The sequence below is a fragment of the Ctenopharyngodon idella genome, chromosome 5 (assembly GCF_019924925.1).
Source record: "Ctenopharyngodon idella isolate HZGC_01 chromosome 5, HZGC01, whole genome shotgun sequence".
NCBI lineage: Eukaryota > Metazoa > Chordata > Actinopteri > Cypriniformes > Xenocyprididae > Ctenopharyngodon > Ctenopharyngodon idella.
Genome location: NC_067224.1, coordinates 14,658,130 through 14,680,222, shown reverse-complemented (window position 1 = coordinate 14,680,222; position 22,093 = coordinate 14,658,130). Strand labels below are relative to the sequence as shown.

General features: G+C 38.9%; 1 protein-coding gene across 1 annotated transcript in view; it reads left to right on the top strand.

Annotated features, from left to right (window-relative positions):
* Nucleotides 1-17,824, top strand: part of setbp1 (SET binding protein 1) — a 70,935-nt gene extending 53,111 nt beyond the window's left edge. Inside the window, exons 3-4 of the mRNA XM_051894204.1 lie at nt 6,163-9,496; nt 14,139-17,824. Coding sequence (XP_051750164.1) covers nt 6,163-9,496; nt 14,139-14,647 — 3,843 coding nt within the window. The 3' untranslated portion in view covers nt 14,648-17,824. The remainder of the gene's footprint in view (nt 1-6,162; nt 9,497-14,138) is intronic.
* The last annotated feature ends 4,269 nt before the right edge of the window (nt 17,825-22,093 follow it).

Sequence of the window (22,093 nt, the reverse complement as noted above, 5' to 3'; positions counted from 1 at the left end):
AATGCAGCATTTGGTGATCATAAGAGACGTCTTTAATAAAAATTACAAAATCTTCCCGATCCCAAACTTTTAGTGTACTTTTGTAAGTCATAATGTGATTTTCACTTATCAGACAATAAAACAAATAAAAGTCTCATACAATATCAGCTACCTAAAACACCTTGGCATCTGCCTAGCATAATGCTAACAACCACTCAGTACCACTTAGCAACACCCTAGCTGTAACGTTTGGTTTGGTTTTCAGTTTCTGTTTCCAAGGACTTTTAGTTTGCATTTCCTTGTTGTCCTGTGTTTAGTTTTTGTTTCTTTTGTTCTCATGTGCCAGTTTGTTTCCATAGTTACTGATTATGTTGTTCACCTGTGTCTCGTTGAGTTCCTCATTAATCTGTGTATTTAGTGCCCTTTGTTTGCTCAGTTCATTGTTCTATATTGTCTTGCCCATGTGTAAAGCTGTTATATGTTGATTTTTGCCTTTGTGGATTACTGTCTTTGTTTTCATTTATAATTAAAGTCTTTCCACTGCAAGATCCACTTCTTCTCGTCTTTGCCTCACCTGCATCATGACACTAGCATCATGATAGTGTTTTATACAGACAAGCACCACTCACATTTCTACTGAAAAGGTAAAAATTCTTTGCAGATTTGCAGTAAATGCATCACGCTAAAGCAAGTCTAAAAAGTTAGAATACTTATAAAATGTATATTATATATATAAACCATTGAGCGTTAAAGCTTAGGTGTAATTAATTTCCCTTGGTATTGTGAAGCATATTTCTTTAACTTTAGCAGTAAACAAACATAATTTATGCCACATATGGAGGTTAGTCATAAACCCTTAAGAGTCGAGTTGCAGACTGAACGCAGCTGTGGAAAGACATTAGTCACGGAGCCGTATGATTCCTGCTAATGACCCCTGCTGACTGTTCTCATCAGTGCAGGTGGAGGATACTTCATCTTACTGACGTCCTGCTCGCCGTGTTGCCTAATTTTTTAAAGAAGGGACTAAAAAAGCCTTTCTCTCTGTAAATATTTTGATTTCAATTAGCAGTTTCTTTATAGCATTCGTGCAGGACTAGTGAATCTGCACGTCTTGCAGGTAATGGAAGACGTCGAGCAATAAAGCAACCAGAACTTCAGAGCTGGCGCTCTCCGCTACTTAATAAATCCATTGGTAAATGTCTGTTTATTGTGAGTCTATCTGTCATTGTGACTCTGCTCCTCTCCACACAATGGCCATAAACCAGAAAAGCAGCACTCAATGGATTTCTTATTATCACTTGAGCTGCTGTTCATAGTGGATTGGCTTCGAAAGCAACCATTAAACGACACAGATGTTTCCAGAATCTGAGCTTCTTCAGTTGTTGGCGTCTGGCACATGGCAGGATGGCATCAGAATGCTGCTACGTCCTATTATCCTCTATTCAGCATCTGAACTGCCACAAATGTTTCATTATCCATTCACGTATTCATGCAGCATCTCTGCTACAAACTGGGAGCTCTATTTAGTTTGTGCCAGATGCATTGTTAAAGCTACGTATCCGTTGACGGTTTATAATGGCCCCAGAATGAGCCCATCTTTTCCTGCCATTCTTCTTCTGCGAAGAACCATCATCCAGATTGGTCTTCTTTAAAGATAGAGGAACTTGCTCATATTGTGACGAGTAAAAAAAAATACCAGTCGTTGATATCGTGGCAACCGATAGACACGCTTAGTGAGGAGGGTGGTCGGTATACTTTCTTTTATCATCTCTCCGACGATGCTGGCAGTTTTATCTCTTATATGTTAGCGGCAGATTGAGCGCTCCGCCGTTGCTGCCTACGGTCTGTTAATCAGTCAGGGCGGATGAGTTCAGAGGGCCTGGTGGGACTGCTCATAATTAATTATTCCCCACACCAACAAACACACAGCGTGACTGGAACTTTAAAGCCAATTGCCATGATTACGGAGGCTAATAGTATTAAAAGCCAAATTAAGAGATGAGAGAGTACAGCAGTGTAGCCAATGAGAGAGAAGGGCTCGTTTGTGTTTGACCCTCTCCTCCAATCAATCTAATTCATCATTAAAAGCATTAGACTGAGAGAGTGCGAAATTGAAATGGCTGCTAATTGTTTCCTTAGTCAAATAGCTCATTTTCATGCTAATTCTGATGTATTAGCAAAGAGCGAAGGTGACGTAAACCAAAAGTTAAACGTAAACCATTCCCTAACGAGACATTCGTTGAGTGTCGCAATCTTAATGATCTACTGATCTACTTTTAAGGAAAGTAGATCAGCAGTAGATCCTTATGTTTATTAAATATTATGTACAGTGAAATGCCTGTATTATAGATTTGACAGTATGTTATCTATACCGTATGACTTTGAAGTCAACATGAAATCATAATTGACACTAACCTATTCAAGCCTAAGAAACAGCAAATTATACTTCAGTTGGCAGCATTGTTCCCATATGGAGACAATGAGTGTAAAAAACACTGTAAAATAATACAGGCTGCTTTTATAAAGTGCATTATGTCAAAATGATTTTTGATCTGTTGATATATCATGAGACTTAACTAAAATTGTTATTACAATTAAAGCTTTTATGAAGCACTTAAAACGCTCTTGATAACATAATTAAAGCTTTTAGATTTGTGACAAGCATGTACTTTAGTCAAATACATTACATAATTTCAAAATCTAGGATCATCAGATGTTTCCATGCAGCATTTACTCTATATTAGACTTTTCTACTTTGTAATCCACTGTGTCAAACTAGCGGACATTTTGACTGTCCGAGGATGGATTTAAAGATGCCTCAAGTCCTGTAACTAGAGCTAGATTTTCCAGATCAGGTGATTGACACTCTATCCCAGGTGTGTGTTGTCCTCAACCAGGTGTCACATTACCCACGGCCACCATGGCAGGAGGGCTGTCTAACAAGTCAGCGCTGGCTTTCACTAACAAATTCAGAAAGTGTTACTGAGACCGTGTTACAAAGGCTGTAATTTGACCAATTAGCCCTGTGGCTAGCACACTGCCATTTGATCAGAAAACAAAGCTGACCTGCTGTCATGTTAATCGAACTATAAAAGCTTGTGGGATTGCAGGGATGACGTGAACAAAAGAAATGACCCCTCACAATATTGCATTTGTGCTGTGCTGGTTGCAATTTGTGTAGCAGCTCTGCTTCTACAAGCTGTTTGAGTGTTATTGCATCGTTTGTCAAAGTTTGGATGTGTCTGAACTTCGAGAGTCACGCCAAGCTGTGTTGATCCAGCATCAGACTCGTGGACTGCTCATCTGTCAGTCTGAAAGGCAAACAGTGAGCTCTTGCACCAGGACAGGCAGGATTTAGTGGAGGGTAGAGCAAGTTTGGCCGGGTATCAGTCGGGCAAAGTTGCATGTTTGGCTCGCTGCATTTCTGTCTATTTTCGGTGGCTCTGACTCACAGTATCCCATGGTTACCAAACACATAAGAGGCCAATGAGGTTTTGGCTGGCCAATTACCATGGCGGTGATGGAGGGGGGAAAAAATGAAGAGAACAACAAGAGAAAGCAAGAAATGGAAGGGGGGAAAAGGGGGTATCGAGGGCTCCATGAGGATGCCAAACCTAGCTTATTATTATGCAAGGGACTCTGTAATCTCGGCTGCCTTCTCCCTGTCTGTTTATCTGGTCTGAGACTGACTCGTCTCCTGCAGTTCTGGGCTTTGAGTGCAATGGTGTCCGCCAGGATTTGGTGCCTACTGCGCCAGACTGCCCAGTGGCCCTGCCAGAACTGCTGCTCTGTTTACAACAGATAGGAAGTGCTCATTAGAGGGCTCATAAGTCATTTATGACTGCAGAGATTTTTATTATCTGGTGAGGGACTCACTGTCAACACATTGACACAATATGCTGTGGTGTATTTACACTAAGCAATGGCATATTTGTAACGTATGACTGCTGAACAATCTCCAGTTTCATTATTTTCTTTTTCTGATTTTAAATCACTTGAATTGTATGTTTGACACCTGTTATTTGAAAGGGAACTCTATTTACGTGTCATATTCATGTCCAATTACAAACTGTCTTATTCTGAAGAAAGAAATGGAATATGACTGGCAAACGATGAAGATGACGGATATTGAGTTTCCCGGTGAGTTTGTAGAATAGCTTTGACATCCTCAATGGCGAGGTTACGGCATATCCCTCAGATATGGTTGGGGGGGGGGTTTGAATATAATGCCATTTAGGCAAATTAAAGGGCGGCCAGGAGACTTGGCATTCAACAGCGGAGACTGTATCCTGTGGGCCGGGGTAGACCGCAAATTCCTCATAGGATTACAGGATTAGAAATCTGAAAGGTGATGCAGTTTCTCACAGATGGGGGAAATAAAAAGGACAAGGCTGGCAGAGGAGTGATCCCTCATTAATGTCTGCTTCCCTTTAATTAAAAACTACTGATTGAATGATATTGGAGAGGATTAGGCTGAGGGATGACTCCTGAAACACACACTCGCACATGCGAGTCTTCCCAAAGCATGCTGGGATATTTTAGGTGAGGGCTGTGCACGGCAGATAAAAGTCTTGCCTGCCTGGGCTCTTTCAGGAGCTGGTTAGGAGTTAAGTGATGCATTACTCTTGGCTGATTAGAGGAGGAACAAAGAGCTCTTCCAAATAGTGTGAGAGGTTGGCAGGTCACCATTATAATGTTTGCCAGTGGGTTCTATAATTGTCTGTGGTCATTTAACCTGTCAAAGGTAGCTCCTGTGGTTCTCAAATTGGCTTTAAGGGAAATAAATTTAAAAGACAACCAAACTGCAGTTCACCTTCCACCAGATATATCTTTACTTTTGGTCATTTTTTGGAACAACTATTCATAAAGCAGTGGAGAACAAGAAAATTAAGGGGTAAAGAGAGAGAAACTGGATTGGGAAATGGTGCAAGCCAGGTTTGAGCTCCCATCACCAGGCTCCCATCACCATTGGCACTAACTAACCTGGATTAGTACATCAGGACACCATAGAAACCGCTTAGAAAACGACCCACAAAACCTTGGTAGTGAGTTTTTCAGAGGCACATTTTATAAAATGTAAAAAATTTAGTTTTGTTCACAAGATTTTTTTTAAGTCATTAGTTAGGCATACCTAAAATGACTAAGATTTTACATCAAGTAAGAGATGCAGTGCTTTTTAGAGATGCACATTTTATAATGTGCTTTTTCATTGTTCAGCTCAGTTCAGCTCACTTTCACTGTTGTTTAAAGACAGGCCTTTCATCACTCCAGAATGTCATCTTTCAAGGGCACTTACTTAAACTCTTCTAAACTCTTTTCCCACATTTGTATTTCCATGCATTTATTTGGTTTATGTCAGAAATTCTTTAATTTGCTGTGCTGTGACCCAAACAAACCAGACTCCAGGAGACTAAATTATCTTCTACTGATGTAATCAGACGTGTCAGTGCCAAAGTAACATAACTTATTCCTACCACTTTCTTTAAAGCTCTTTAAGCTTTAAACATTCAAAGACTCTTTGCACAATAATTCTCAGTTTATTTTATTTTTTTTTCTTTGTTTTTCTTCTGTTTTATGTAGTAACATAAACAGGTACAAGTTGTATTTTCTAAAGGTACATTTTGCATTTGGTCTCTTTCCTGTTGTGAGCCTGTTGAAAACACTGGGACCCCAGATGTAAACTAATCTGAAACCGCAGCATAGACTGTCTTAGCCTCAGCTGCAGAGCTCTGAAATGGAAGTTGACCTGCTGAAAAACAAAACTGTGGTTAAACTTCATTACCGCCTGTAGCTGTTGGCTTTGAAAACAGGATGGCTTTACAGAACATATCCTAGTATCAAGTGCTGATCTTGCAATACGTTATTTCTAACAGACCAAACCACAAGTCTCAAAGGCTTGCACAATGGTGCACAGTATTATATGCTTTCAGTAGGTGTGGCACACAAGCTGAGAACTTGGCAGCAAAACAGTAGTTATCAGTAACAACATGTAGGTTCCTAGTTAGTTTTCTTATATATGTATATATGATGTGTGAATGTTTCTCTGTCAATGTACCTTTTGTAGGATAATGAAGAGTTTGTGTAGGTTAAATATAGTACTTAAATATTTAAATATTTCTTAATATTATCTAGACATAACGTTGTTCTATTTTCTAAATTCTTCCTTTTGTTTTTCATTTTCAGACCTATGAGAGGCCTTATAAACTCGTGAATAAAACTGACAATGTGATGATGGAGAGCACAAAACCAAAGCATGAGTCTAAAAGCAACGACATTCACCACCTTGACTGGACAAAGCCGTTGGATACTGTTGGAGATGTAGTGTTTCAAGAGCAACACAGGACTGAACCAGAATCAAAAAGAGAATCAGCATGCACCAACAAGAACCCAGAACTCAACACATCATTTTCGAAACCGCAAGTTAAAAAGGTCACAGACGGTTCATCTGGAGGTCTCTTTGCATCTGCCATGTCTTCCCCAAGCACTGACACACTAGCATCATCTCCTGTTGATACAGTAATGAGTCCCCCAGCTGACTCAAGTCTGTTCTCTTTTAGCAAAGACAGAGGCTTGCAGGAAGTCACTGAGCAAGTTTTTGGGAACATCAAACGTAAATATGGAAGGAAAGACGCAATGAAGGCCCCGACCACGCAAAATTTAGGCCTTCACTGGGCCAAAAAGATGGAAAGGGATACTGAAAACCAAGATAGTACTAAGGAAAGACAACCATACAAAACTGATAAGAGTGAATTTGAGACAGAGGAGCCTGAAAAGTCAAGCAGTAGGACAGATGATGAGAGTAAGACAACATCAAGCTGTGGCACCCATCACGCAGATGAATCTATGAGTAAAAAGCGAAGAAATAGAAAAGTAGTTGAAGATAACTTATCTGATTCACAAACCACACAGCAAGCTGAGAAGACTGATAAAACAGACCAAGGGAGCACAAAACCTAAAATGACAAAGAAAATAGATTTCATTGCACCAAAACAATTAGGTGTGAATTTACGAGAGAGTGAGGAAGACAGTGCTGGGACAATGACTGATGATGTTGAGATGTTTCAGAATAGACAGAGGAAAACACCAGCTGGGAGACCAAGATCAATGATTGATGCCGACAAGCAAACAGAGGGTAGACTATCAAAGGTCAAGGACAGGTGGTCTTATTTAAAGTCCCAGAACTCCTCTCCTCATAAAGACGTGAATCAATCTCTGTCCATTGAAGAGCCACCTTCTGCTTTCCCTATTACCCCATCCAGCCCACTCTACACAAACACAAACAGTTTGACAGTCATTACTCCAGTAAAAAAGAAACGTGGACGGCCCAAAAAACAGCCGTTACTTACTGTGGAGACAATTCACGAAGGAACCGCAACAAGCCCAGTTAGCCCTATTACCCAAGATTCATCCAGCACTTCAAAAAGATGGAAGAAGCATAGTATGTCAAAATTAGTGCAGTTGGCCTTCAACAAATCCCCTCCTGCACAGCAGTTAAAACTCAAGAAATCAGGTCAAGAAGGTGTCCTTAAAAAGAGGGCAACTAAGAAAATGAAACTGGTCAAGATGCAGAGCATTTTGAATGAACTTTTGTCCACTTCTAATCCTGGCAATCTTGCATTGAAGTCCAATGTTCCGGTTTCAAATGCCATGACAACCGTGGCATCGACAATCGAGGCCCGTTTTGGCAAGCAAATCAATGTCAGCAAGCGTGGGACTATTTACATAGGCAAAAAACGGGGAAGGAAGCCCAGAATTGATCTTCAAGCCCAGCAAAATGAGCACAAAGCCAGTGATAAGCACTCGTTGCCTATTTCAAGTCCCTTCGAGAACCCTCTAGTGCCTTCTAATACATCATCCACAACCGGAATGCCTTCTCCCAGGGTCATGCAGTCCCTCTCTTCTCACTCTACAGCAGGTGGGACAGCTCACCCTGCCACCACAGATACCAGCCAGCATGACCTGAAGACAATGCCAAATCTACAGCCTATCAGTGCATTGCCCACGAAAACGCATAAGGGCTTGCTCAGTAGTAACTGGAAGCTGTCTCCCCCAAGACTAATGGCCAACTCACCATCCCACCTGTCCGAAGTGGCTTCCATCAAAGAAGTCACCCTGTCTCCAGTTAGCGAGTCCCACAGTGAAGAGACAATCCCAAGTGATAGTGGAATTGGCACTGACAACAACAGCACATCTGACCAGACTGAGAAAGGCCCGGCATCCCGTCGGAGATACTCGTTTGATCTTTGCAGTTTCGATGGCACCGAGGCGGCTGTTATAGAGGCAAAGAGCAAAGCAGCGAGGGGGCACTACCAGAAGCGCGTCACTGCGGTCACTGTGGAGAATTTCTTCGCTCAAGAGAGCCTGAAGAAGCAGAAGCATCGGAGGAAACGCAAGGGCCTTCAGAGCCAGGACGACCTGCAGTTTATGGCTGACCTCGAGGAGCTGGTTAGCAAATTCCAGGTCTTCCGAATCTCTCACCGCAGCTACAAATTCTACCATGAGAATTCCTATCCCAGCATCTTCCGTCTCAACTTTGACCACTATTATCCTATGCCATACTATCCCTATGACCCTGTGCACTATCTTCGCAGGAGCTCTGATAAGTCAAAGAGGAGGCGTGGTCGGCCAGCCAAGTCAAATGAGCCAATATCAAAGATGCCTTTTATTCAAGGGTTTGGCTGCCCAGTGCCTGGTGGCAATTACTATGCACCCTACGCGATGCCTTACACATCCATGCCTCTTGCCACAAGTATGATAAACATGGGCTATTATGGTCAGTACCCTTCTCCCTTGTACTTATCTCATGCACTTGGACCATCAGCCTCTCCTCTCATGAGGCCACCAGTCCCTCCACCAAAGTTCCACCCTGGTGCGTCCTCCAGTCTCACTGCTCCTAGCAGACATCGAGCGAAGAATATGCCACATGAGATGCCTTCATCTAGAATGAGCGACTCCCATCTCCCTTCGAGCAGCTGTTTGGGAAGTGTCTGTCTCCACAAACGCAAACACAAGCACAAGTACAAACATAAAGAGGATCAGTACATCCCACAGAGGGAGGACCTCGGCGGGCTCTTCAGTGGAACCCAGAGTCCTGCCTTTCTCAGCCTCTTGAATGAGAGACTCGAGAAGAACTCTCTGTCCAAACTGAAGGACAAGCAAAGAGGCAAGCAAAGCACAGATGCTTCGCCAAAAGCTTCCAGGAACTACTTTGAAGTAGACACGCTCTCATCATTATCCTTATCTGACTCTCAGCATTGTAAACGCACTCGAGGAGAGACAATGAACAACTTCCTTAACATCTGCACTAGACAACCACACGAGCGCCTGCGAGCCAGCCAGGACCAGGTGCTGGACTCCTTCAAGGGGCAGCACTTAGGGGATGATGATTCTAGCATTCACATCAGGAAGCATAGCTTGGAGGACTTTGCAGCATACAGAGAAGGAAGCATGGTGTCTTTCCAAGGAGGTAGAGAAGAGAGGGCCGAGCAGATGTTCCAGTCCAACACAGTTGTAGCAGGTAAAAATATATCTGTCTCTATGAAATGCATTCAGACAAATGCAAGATCCTTAAAAGATATCGATTCACTTATTTTTTGTTATAAATGAACATTATTTTGCATTACCAAGCAGTGATTAGTTTGATACAAGTGAAATCATGTTCTGCTATTAAGTACAAAATCTAGAGAAACAAATGTGCTTTCTGAACACTTTGCATTCTGTATTCTGTAATGCATGGATGGAGACAACTATAATTCACAAATTTCTCTTTCCTCCCTTTTCGCCCCTGCCTGCCAATGGTTTTTTCTTAGAGATATATTATTCACACGTTTTGATTTATATTCTACAGACATGCAATAAAAAACCTTGCCTCTTGTTAAAAGAGCTGGAGAGAAGCCAGAGGTTTAATGAATCCAGTCTACTCCACTGAAGGGGAATTGCAAGCCCAAGGCACAGTTAGATTACATTTTCACTCCCCTAGGGGAACTATGAGGATGACTCACATTCTGCCTGCTACCACCCACCTCCATGAATTAACTCGATGCTTCAAAGAGCTAGTTTGTTATACTTAAACAGAGAAATATGACATACATCCCACCTAAGTGTACATCTGTGTTGATTTCAAAGCACAGATTTAGATAAGCATGTTTTGACAGAATTGCTTTTTTATGGCAGTCACAATTTCTGCCAGTGGCTTTATGGCTATCATGCAATAAATTGCAGCAAAATGAGGCTTTTATATGCTCAAATTTGCATTTAAGGTCACATCTCATTTACGATTAATTAGTTCTATTTGCTATGGAATCATGGCATGACGACAGCACCTTTTTTATAATAAGGCTATTAATCATTGTGATGGGAGTGTCTAGTTTGGAGCAGATGTTTTTCCATATTTTAAATGTAAAATCTATCTATATCTATCTATCTATCTATCTATCTATCTATTCATATCTTATAACATTTAATTGTGTGGAGGCTCTCATAGGTACATTCCACAAAGAATAAGGTGATATAAAAGAAAAAGGCTAAATAAATGTATCCATTAGAAATATCACCCTTTGACAGGCTCTTGAATGTAATTCATCATACATCAGTGAGCACATATGGTTTGGATTGAAATTCTGTTGGAGCTTTCAATGTACAGATCTTTCAGCTCTCTAAACCCTTTTTAACGTACAACTTAATGCCACTCATTTGCTAGCACAGGAATTACACAAAGGATCTCCCTTTGATCGTACTGGTATAGCGTTTCATCTTTCTTTACACTGCAAGCAAGAAAACCTATTAAGACCATTACTAATGCCAGTGCATGATGAGTTTTCAAGCAGGTCTGCACCCACATTTGCTTAACAAGGATTTTGTGTATTAAATAAGTAGCTTGCCTTGACAATCGACTAGAGAATTTGCAGGGGCAAAAATGTGATCTTACACAATTTTTTTTTTTTTTTTAAATCGTTTACCTTTGAACTGTGGAATTCGGTTGCCATGGCAACAGGAAGTAGGCCTCCACTACTGTGTAGAGCGGAGCTGTGGGGACAGCGGCGAGGCAAGTCCATAAATTGCTGCCTCTAATGAAAACATTGTGCACAGGATGCAGGTAGAGATTTCAGGGAATAAATGAGTTGTGACACTCCCTTTGAAAATGAATGTCTCTGTCCAATGATTTGTTGGCACTTGGGAAGACTCTGCAAGTTTCCCAGTGATAAACTGAGGCCAGAGAAGGAAGGGCTCATGTTTAGTCAGGCACACATTTTACTTTATTGAAACCAAATGGGCTGAAGGAGCCCATGCACAGCTGGTTAGTGACCCATGCACATTTTTTTTTCGGTTTTGTTTTGTTCTAACTCACATCCAAAATAGCCCTGGTGATTGTTTAGAAAGTGTGGTTGCTATTTGATTTAACATTGCATTTTAATGCTATAATGAGGAGATTTGAATATGGATTAAGAATTAAGAAGGAGTGTATCCTGTTTTTGGGTTTGCACAGGTGCACTCTTAAAAGAGTCTTAAGAGTAATGCATAGGCATAGAGCGCCCCTGATCTCAGACATCTTCCACAATTACAGCTCTTGTTTGTTTTCATGGAAACCTACCAGATGGAGTGGCAATCAACAAGAAAAGAGAAAAAGAGACCTCTCCAGAGATATGAAAAGAGTGCAGGAGAGATCTTAGATGTGGAACACACATTTTAGGCAGCTTTAGGCTGTCTGAACTCATTTCAAACAAGGCTGCCAGAAACCCAGCATTTCCTCTGGTCTGGGCTTCCTTCCAAAGCTCCAACGTGAAGTGTAGAGGCAGTAAATTAATCACAAATGTATCTGAGGCCTCATAGTTTATTACTCACATTTACAGACGCATCTATTCATTGTGAATGTGAACACTGACTATATTCACTGATTGACTGATAAGTGGGAGGTTCCTGATGTTTCCTTATTATGTGCATGGATGCAGTTATCCACATGTCAAGTGTTAAGTGAGCTGTTGCTTCACAGTCCTCTCCTCTCGTGGGGCATTTTTCACGTGTTCGCTTATTAACGCTTCGCTCTGTTAGACTGACAGCTGATAATGATAAACTGCATGACTCAACAAGCTTGGCTGTATCAATTGCTATCAGATCTGTATATACAGGAATATTTATACACCAGCTAATACAAATTAGAGTGTTGACACATTGGATTGTCACATCATTAAGCACAGAAGAAAGTTTATCTCTCTCAGTCTGGCTGCATACGTCATGACTCACTCAGGGGTCTTGAGTTTACTTTAGAAATATCACTGCTTCAGTTAGCGAGATGATGTGCAATTCAATTATATTATAACAAACGACTGGCCAAATGTTTACCAGACTGGCTTAGCACATTTTTCACAATCAGTGTCTCATAGCTAGGGGTGGGAACCGTAAAGAATTTAATGATTCCTTTTCTGATTCCTCTAAATGATTTCAGTTCCTTAATAGTTCCATTATTGATTCTTTTAGTACTTTTAGGGACTAAATATTTAGATAAATGCAATTCTATTGCCAAATGATGATATCATTTCAATATTAACTATTTTAAAGTCCCCCTGTAGTCAATAATTGTATGCCTTAAAACTCATTTTTGATCACCAAAACGACACATTTAATCATTTTTTCCTCATGCCTTAAAATAGCTTGAATGTAACTCTAAACCCTTGCTTCATTTAGTATATGTGGATACATGAATATGCAAATGAGCTCCGCCTCCACTCACTCACACCAGCTCAGAGATTCACTCGGTCAACTGAGGTAAACTCTATCGCTCTTTACAACATCGGACACATAACGGTTATTAATATGATTAGCCTTTTGCTTGACTACGTTATCAATCAGCTAATAATGTGTTGCTAATGTTACACAAACCATGTTCCCGTTCGTCATCTCAGAGTCAGACAGCTGCCTTATCCTTAGTAACGCTTACAACTCACCAGAGGTGTAAAGTACTTGAGTAAATGTAATTAGTTACTGTACTTAAGTATCAGTATTTGTAGTTGTACTGAGTATCAAAGATATTGGCAACTTTTAAAAATTACAATTACAATTACAAATTACATTTTTCATGGCAGCTAACTTTTTCTGCAGCAGTTTGTTTCTGATATAAAGAAGCGATATCGCCATCTAAGGGCATTGAAGGTACTATATCTTGTGCATTTTGCCTTTACTCCCCCAAAACTTGTCAACAAGGATCCTTTACGTGAATGTGAGTGCATTAGCAGGTAGTTGCTGATCGCAGGTGTTTGATTTATTAGATGAGGAATTGACTGCAGCTGGTGATGAGGCTCAAACTAGCACATACAGTAGACTTTGACTATTTAATTTTACTTAACATTGTTTTATTTATCCGCTATATTGACAAGACTGTTTTGAAGGATATTGGTTTACTTATGGCCACTTGAGCTTAACTGAGACTTGAGAGTTTGTAGACACCCTAAGACTTTTACTCAAGTCGTATTGGAATTGGTTACTTGTAACTTGTAGTGGATTCATTTTCGATGCAAGATATCAGTACTTTTACTCAAGTATGGTTTTTAGGTACTCTTTACATCTCTGCAACTCAGACAGCTCATCATAACATCGTAATATACATCATATACACAATTCACCCACTATATTGCTAAACATACACGATTTTTTATATCGGCAGAAAAATATACCGGGATAACCTGGCTTCTCTTGAGACTCCCCGGCTTTTTTTTTTTTTTTTTAAGAAATGCAAAATATTGTCCCTTAACTATATATTAAGTAAAATACTACACACAAAAAAATGTGGTAGTGTATTATTATTGCTAATAATACTGGCAAAACAATGTGTATCTTCAACTATACACATTGTCAAATGAAAAACCAATCGGTACTACTCTAATTAAAATCACACAGGTATTTGATTCACTAAAAAGTCATTCATTAGTGTCATTTTTTTTGGAGTCAAACTGGTTGTGCTGTATATTATGTGTAGTTGATTCAGTAGTGGAATAAGTAGTGCAGGAAACTCAGTCATAGTATTTTAGTACTCATTCCAAAAGCGAGAATCGTTAACAAACATCATTCAATTCTGATTAATTTCTCATTCTGATTCAATTTTGATATTTTTGGAACTGTTGCTTGTCATTTTCATTGATTTTGGTTTTTTGTCCATTCATTTCCAGACCACAGTTCTTACAAGAGGAGGTACAAGGGCAAAGAAGTAGAGGAGATCCAGTGCGACATGCGAAAAATGTGTGCCTTCTCCAAGATCCTCACCACCAAGAAAAACCTGGATCACGTCAACAAGATTCTAAAAGTCAAGAGACTTCAAAGGCAGGCCAAGACAGGGAATAACATGGTGAAGAGACGTCGAGGGAGGCCAAGGAAGCAGCCGCTTTCTCTCGAGGAGGGATTGCTGGGTCAGATGCCAATTCTTGAAAAGTGTGTGGACCTTCCTGGGAAGAGGAACCTTCACACCGGTCTGGTGCCTGCTCAGCTTGAGTTCTCCAATCACGACTCCATCACAGACGCCATCGAGTCAGTGGTACACATGGCCAGATCCCAAACCAACCCGCAATCCATGCAGGGAGGCAAGCACTGGCACAAAGTTCAGCCGGAGCTCCAAACGGAGCGTCCAAACCGCAGAGGAAGAGGGAACAGGAGAGAAGAAGCTACTCTCACCTCTCATTAGTGAGGTCATGACAGTGCACTGTGAGTTAGCCTTGTGCTTGGGTCTTTGTATCGTTTCTTCAGTTTGTTTTGATCTGAATTCTGCTGATACATTTTAATGGGCATTCGCTGAGAATTTGGATCATGGTTGTGGTCTAAAAAGCTCCGCTTTCAGTTTGTACATTTCTATCACATACTTTCTTATCGGTCTCAAGGAGACAAACTGAACTTTTATTCTCCCAAAGCCCATAACCATGAGGATGTTGAAACTATGGCTTTAGCCATAATCTACCAGCACATGTAAATGAACTTAAATGACAGTACTGTGCACTTTTTCCTTTCTTGTTTTTTGTTTCGCTCAAGCACAAAGCACAGATCTTCTGGCAGAGGTTGATTTCACCGTAACTCACCGCTAACACGCTTACATACGCTTGCCTGTGCTCAGGTGTGTTTCAGGCATGAACTAATGGCAATACTTTTGGATGAAACCCCTTTCAGTGATGTTTTGATGGCTATCATTTCACTGTACATAGCAACATATTCTACTAACATTTCAAATTCAAAGTATTTTAGATCTACCTATACTGTCAGCATATCAAATCAAGAACCATATAAAGTTTGAAATGTTTTTGTTCCGTTTTTAACCAAATAGAAGTAGAAAGCTTGTTCAAATGGAGAAACATATTTAGTCGTGTAATCTTAACGAAGTGGAATCACTGCAGATCGAAGGCTTGTTGACGACACAGGACATCAAAACACATCCCAGTAGTTCACAACAGGCTTGATGAAAAATGCTACGGTTGCATTTAAAACCAACAAAGCACTTATTTCTTTTCTTTCTTTTTTGTTGAACAAGTTTGAGTGGGCTGAAGTTTGACACGGTGTCAGTGTTGGTTTTTCGCTTTAAATAATAGTGAGCATCTGGGTGATATTTTCATGATCTGACTAGAAAACAAGTTCTTATTCGAATGGCCTTCTCCAGACACTCTTTGAGAATGTGCCTGCTCTTGTTAACTAAACAATAGTATGTCTATATACCTGTCAGTATTAGATATCCACATGACCAAAGTTTCAGTGTAGTTGTGCATCATAGGATAGATCGGTTTCAGTTTAGCTGCTGTAGTTTAGCTGCTGTATATTACTCTGAATGGTGTGGTGGTGTGCTTATTTTTCCATTAGTCTGTCATTTGAATTGGAAAAACACAAAACAGAATGTACACTGAAGACTATTTAGGTGATCGTCTTGAACACAGGACATCACGAATTAATCAAATATATGTCCTACGCTGTTTTAGAAACAAGTTACACTGATATAAGCGACATTTGGAATCAGAATAGATTTGAATGTGGTCCTAATTTGAATAGCTTTCCGTTTGTTAATGATTTCTTAGTTTTTCCATATATGTGCCTTATGTTTGTCTATAAATCCATAACATGTTCAGGTACTGGGAACAATTAATGGCAAGATATCAGTCTAGAATGTACATAATAGAGTTTGCTGCCCTGGTTGTAATGTGTTCATCATTTCGATACATTTTCACAAGTATTGCTACAGTATAATAGGCTTCATTCTGATTATATACATGCGTTTATATACATATATACAGTTCAGTAACCAGGCAGCACATCTAGTACACATAAAGACACTCAAAATATCTCTATAATCAAACCCACGCAGGGTTTTTGAATGAATACATGCTTATTTACTATGCATCAGGTTATTGCTGTGAATCCACTGACACATAAGCTTTCTGTTAAATGAAGTGGTCTTACTGAAATTTGAAATCTGAACCGTTCAAATGAATAGTGCTAAAACTGACTATCATTTCTTTTGCAATTCTAGTCATTGTCTAGAGGAGGAAAATCAGCCTCTAAGCAGTGCAGCCTTAATCAAGTATTCAATTCAACAAATTGTCCCCTGTAAATAGTCTACCATCTGTAGGTTGCTGTATAGCTGCGTGAATCATGCCTAAGAATCATGTCAATATTGTTGCACTCACAGTTGTCCAAAGCAGGACACATGTAGTGGCTTAACATGCCATGTGGTGTTATGAACCATTCTGTCCTCGTGATAACTTGCAGTGCATTAAAGCTCAAAGAAATAATATATGCCGGCAGCTATTTGCCTCAGCCAGTTGTACTGGACCTTTTGTAGGATGTGTCCATTTGCGCTGGTTCTGCTAAACACCTGCAAACATTGCCAAAAATGTTGACCTTTTATTAGTGCTTTAAGCACCGAAAGCTATGTTTTAAAACAAAATGTACACCGTAGCAGTTTTCTGAAACATTATAGATGATTATAATAGGTTAATCAAACGTGGCTTTGGTAACAAGGCCTGGCAGCTCAAATATGCTCGGCTTTGGTTTTAAAATGCCAGATATATTTTCTCCACCAGCTGATAATTGGTGCCTTGTGAAGTTAAGTGTATTTTTTTATGTTCCTGCTCCTAAACATCAATAGCGACTTTGTGTCGAGTAAATGTTTCCGAGGTCACCGAGAGAATGTCATCCACTCAAATGTAGTATTGTATTTTAGTTTGTATTGCTATTAATGAAGTTATAATACAAGTAAAGTGTTAATCGAAAGTAATATTCCTAACGAGGACACAACAGAAGCTCTTATCGCTCTCTAAATTTGAATTCATACATATGGTGTTATGACCATTTTGACCATTTGATTTCTGTACCTGCATGCTCTGTTTCATTGTATGCATAGAAATTTTGAAGTCAAGAATTTCGATTTGAATAAGATCTTATACATTGTTTGATATGTTTTTGTTTTGTTTTTTGTAATGGATTTTAAATTCATAAAGCATTTTGTACATTGTATGGATATTAAAAACAGCAAATAATGGACGTATATAGAAAAGAATAAATACTGATATACACAAACATATGCATTGTACATAGAATGTATGTATACACATTCATGTTTTGTGTAACTGTGTATACAGACATGTTTATAAATACAAGTACTAGCGTGTATATATGTACATACATATAAGCTTGCATGTGTTTGGTCATGTTTGCCGTTCATGATCTTGTAGTTTTATTTTTTTATTTCTTCTTTTTCTTACTGTAAAGCTCATTTTGTGCAGCCATCTCCGGTGAGCAGTATTGAGCACTTAAAATACAGTTGATCTTGTTCATGTCATTCATTGTGCAAAAAAAATAAATAAATGAATTTATCGAGAGCTCACTTCTGTTTCTTTTTTTTTTTTTTTTTGTAGCCATACTGACATTCTAGCCATACTGAGCAAACCATTTATATTTATTTAGGAATATTTTACACCTTGAAACAGAATGTACACTACCATAAAAGGTTCAAAACCATTCAAAAGTTTGGTTCATTACATTTTTTTGAAAGAAATAATACTTTTATTCAATAATAAATTGATCAAAAGTGACAGTAAAGACTTTTACATTGTTACAAAAAATATGTATATTTCAAACAAATGCTGTTCTTTTTAACTTTCTAGCTATCAAAGAATACTGAAGAAAATGTATCCCAGTTTCCACAAAAAATATTAATCAGCACAACTGTTTCAAACTGATAATAAGAAATGTTTCTTAAGCACCAAATCAGCATATTAGAATGATTTCTGAAGACTGAAAGAATGCTAAAAATTCAGCTTTACCATCACAGAAATAAATTACATTTCAAAATGTTTTACTTTTTTTTTTTTTTTAATTACATTATTATTGGATTTCCTTATACATAACATAACTTATGTTTGTCTTAAGTATGCTAACACAAAAGGCACAATAAAATGATAATGCACAACAAGATGAGTTAATTGGGAAGACAATACAAACATGGCTCTATACATTCAGTCCTTCTAACATTTTTCTTATGAAACACTCTCAATCATTGATTCAAACCACATTCTAATTGTGGGAGATTAGAATCTAATCTGTCATGCTGCTGAGACTTACAGTAACCTACAGTAACGAGGAACTCATTGTTATTAATCTTTGTATATGTGTGTGTGTGTGAGCGTGCATTTTTGTGATTTATGAGGACACAAATTTGTATAATGGCATGGGTATTACACTGGTATTACAACGTAAACATGAAATATGAGGACATTTAATGAGTCCTCATATTTAAAATAGCTTTAAAACATACTAAACAATGTTTTATTAAAAATGTAAAAATGCAGAATGTTTTCTGTGATGGGTAGGTTTAGGAGTAGGGGTAGTGTAAGGGGATAGAATGTACAGTTTGTACAGTATAAAAACCATTATGCCTATGGAATGTCCTCACTTTGATAGCAAAACAAACCTGTGTGTGTTTAAACTTCCAGTATTTCTTATTCTTATCTTTAAAAAAAAAAAAAAAAAAAAAAAGAATAATTTATAAAGCTTTGCTGGTGTGTAGTAATACTGATGTAAAGCCTTATTTACCTCTTGCTTCCTTCATATTTCTTCAGTCTCAGATTCTCACAGTTCCTGTCCTCAATCCTTATACACCTTATATATAAAATTAGATGCCTTCTGAGGAGGCCTTGGTAAATTTGTAAAAAACATCCTTTCTTTGTCCAATGTGAACTGATGCCTCAAACAATTTCTATTCTGTAAATATTTCTGGAAATCCAGACACTGGTGATTTTCCAGATTTCATTTACATTAGTTCTGACTTCTTGAGTTATTGGTGCATCCACTGAATTTCTTTCATCAGAGGATAAAGCAGGTAATAATACTTTACAAAAAGGTTTCAACTCATTTTGACTATAACTGGAATCTGATGTATATAATTTGAAATAAAACTGATTAAATACCCTTTTAATTTCTTTGTCAGAATTAAGCACCTTATTTCCATCCCTTATTTCAGGTATGACATTAAATGTATTCTGTTGCTTTATCTGTATTCAAATGCCTTTTCCAAGTAACCAGTTTGCTTTTCTAGATGTCTGACTTTCTTTTTTCCTTCTGCTAACATAAGCAATACATTTTATCCTAATGTATGCTTTAGAAGCCTCCCATACAGTTGCTAAAAGGACTTGACCCAATATTAAGTTCAAAAAACATAATATCTTCCTGTAATGAATCTGCAAAAACGTTACATTTCCAACATAAATCTGTTTAGTCTCCACCTTTTCCTATGGTCATCCAGTATTTTTGATCAAATAAATGCAGCCTCGGTGCATTTATTTATAGGGATTTTCACACTGCGCCTAACCCCGGGTTATCGTCATTTTACACCCCGCTTTTAACCTCGGGTAAAGTAAAGGAACATTTCACACACATGTAATTTAGAAGTGGGGTTAGCACCGCTTTTTACCCGGGGTTGTGAAACACTGCTCTGGAGCAGGGTTAGCACCGCTTTTGTGGTGTTAGCCCCGCATTGTGGCGCCAAACTTGTACGGTGTGAAACAATGCTGTGTTAGAATGTTACGGCTAGATGCTTAGAAGCAGAAAGCCAGTAGCTTACTGGCCAGCAGCTTATATTCACATGCTTTGGGCAGTCAAGGAGACTCTTGTTGTAGCCTATATAAAGCTCATTGTAGCCTATCGTTTCATTGTTTGAGGGGGCAAATGGTGACAGAAAACACCACAATTGGCGTGAAGAGACAGTTTCATTCTTACCTTTATAGTCCGAAAAGTCCATTCAGTGAATTCCATTCCATTCCATTTGCATACTGCATTCATCCAATCAATGACACTGGCACCGCAAATATGCAAATAAGAATGTTAACCCAGGGTTTATGAATGTACAGTGTGAAACGTAAAGCAAGATAACCCAGGATTCCGTTTACCTGGGGTTTAGAATGACCCAGGGTTAACTATTTTAAGTGTGAAAAGCCTTTTAAATAGTTAACCCTGGGTTATTCTAAACCCCAGGTAAACGGAATCCTGAGTTATCTTACTTCATGTTTCACACTGCTCATAATTTATCTGGGGTTAACAATTAATCCTGGATATTCGCAAGATGACGTTTCACACTGTTTCACACGTTCTTATTTGCATATTAGTGGTGTCAGTGTCATTGATTGGATGAATGAAGCATGCACCTGTTTACATAAACAAACAAAGGCGGTGCTAACCCTGCTCCGGAGCAGGGTTTCATAACCCCGGGTAAAAAGCGGTGATAACCCCGCTTCTAAATTACAAATGTGAAACGTTCCTTAACTGGATTTAAAAGCGGTGTTTGGAACGGAGATAGACCGGGGTTAAAGGATTAGTTCACTTCAGAATTAAAATTTCCTGATAATTTACTCCCCATGTCATCCAAGATGTTCATATCTTTCTTTCTTCAGTCGAAAAGAAATTAAGGTTTTTGAGGAAAACCTTCCAGGATTTTTCTCTATATAGTGGACTTCACTGGAGTTCACCGGGATGAAGGTCTAAATTGCAGTTTCAGTGCAGCTTCAAAGGGCTCTACATGATCCCAGCTGAGGAATAAGGGTCTTATCTAGCAAAACGATCAGTCATTTTCTAAAAAAAAATACAAATGTATATACTTTTAAACCACAAATGCTCATCTTGCACTGCTTTTTGATGTGCCACTTATTACGTAATCACGTTACAAAGGTCATGACGTAGGAGGAAGTACCGATCCAGTGTCTACAAAGAGAACATGCAAAAATTAAGCTAAATGGTCTTTACAAAAAAAAAAGGTAAAACAATGATATCGGATGATTTTGAAGTTGGAGGAGAAAATTAGATGAAGTTTTTCGCCCTACCACGGTACTACCATCTACGTCACGCGTGACCTTTCAATGTAATGCATGGCGCATCACAGAGCAGTGCAAGATGAGCATTTGTGGTTAAAAAGTATATAAATTTTTCTTTTTTTTGAGAAAATGATAGATCGTTTCACTAGATAAGACCCTTATTCCTCATCTGGGATCATGTAGAGCGCTTTGAAGCTGCACTGAAACTGCAATTTGGACCTTAACCCGGTGGACCCCAGTGAAGTCCACTATATGGAGAAAAATCCTGGAATGTTTTCCTCAAAAACCTTATTTTCTTTTCGACTAAAGAGGAAAAAGACATGAACATCTTGGATGACATGGGGATGAGTAAATTATCAGGAAATTTTTATTTAAAGTGAACTAATCCTTTAAGCGCAGTGTGAAAAGCCCTCAAGTATTCCATTTATCCTGAGTTTAGAATGACCCAGGGTGAACTATTTCAAGTGTGAAAAGCCCTTATGTTTCAAAAACATAAATCTAAATGACCCCAAACTTTTGAACTGTAATTCAACTGCATTGATTTCTAAATGTTTTGTTTGTTTGTTTGTTCACTCACTCGACAGATCTTCTAGTTTTCCTCAATGTTTGTGCTTTTACTTTTAAAATCTATCAATGTTGTCATCTATACCTCTAATTGGCATTAGTGTGCAGTTTAGGAGAGGGAATCCCCGCTCATCAAGCTCTACACCTCATACAGTCCCTCTCACTGCATTATCACAACTCTGCATAGTAGAGATAAACGGATTGGCCCAAATCCCAGCCGTTGGTTG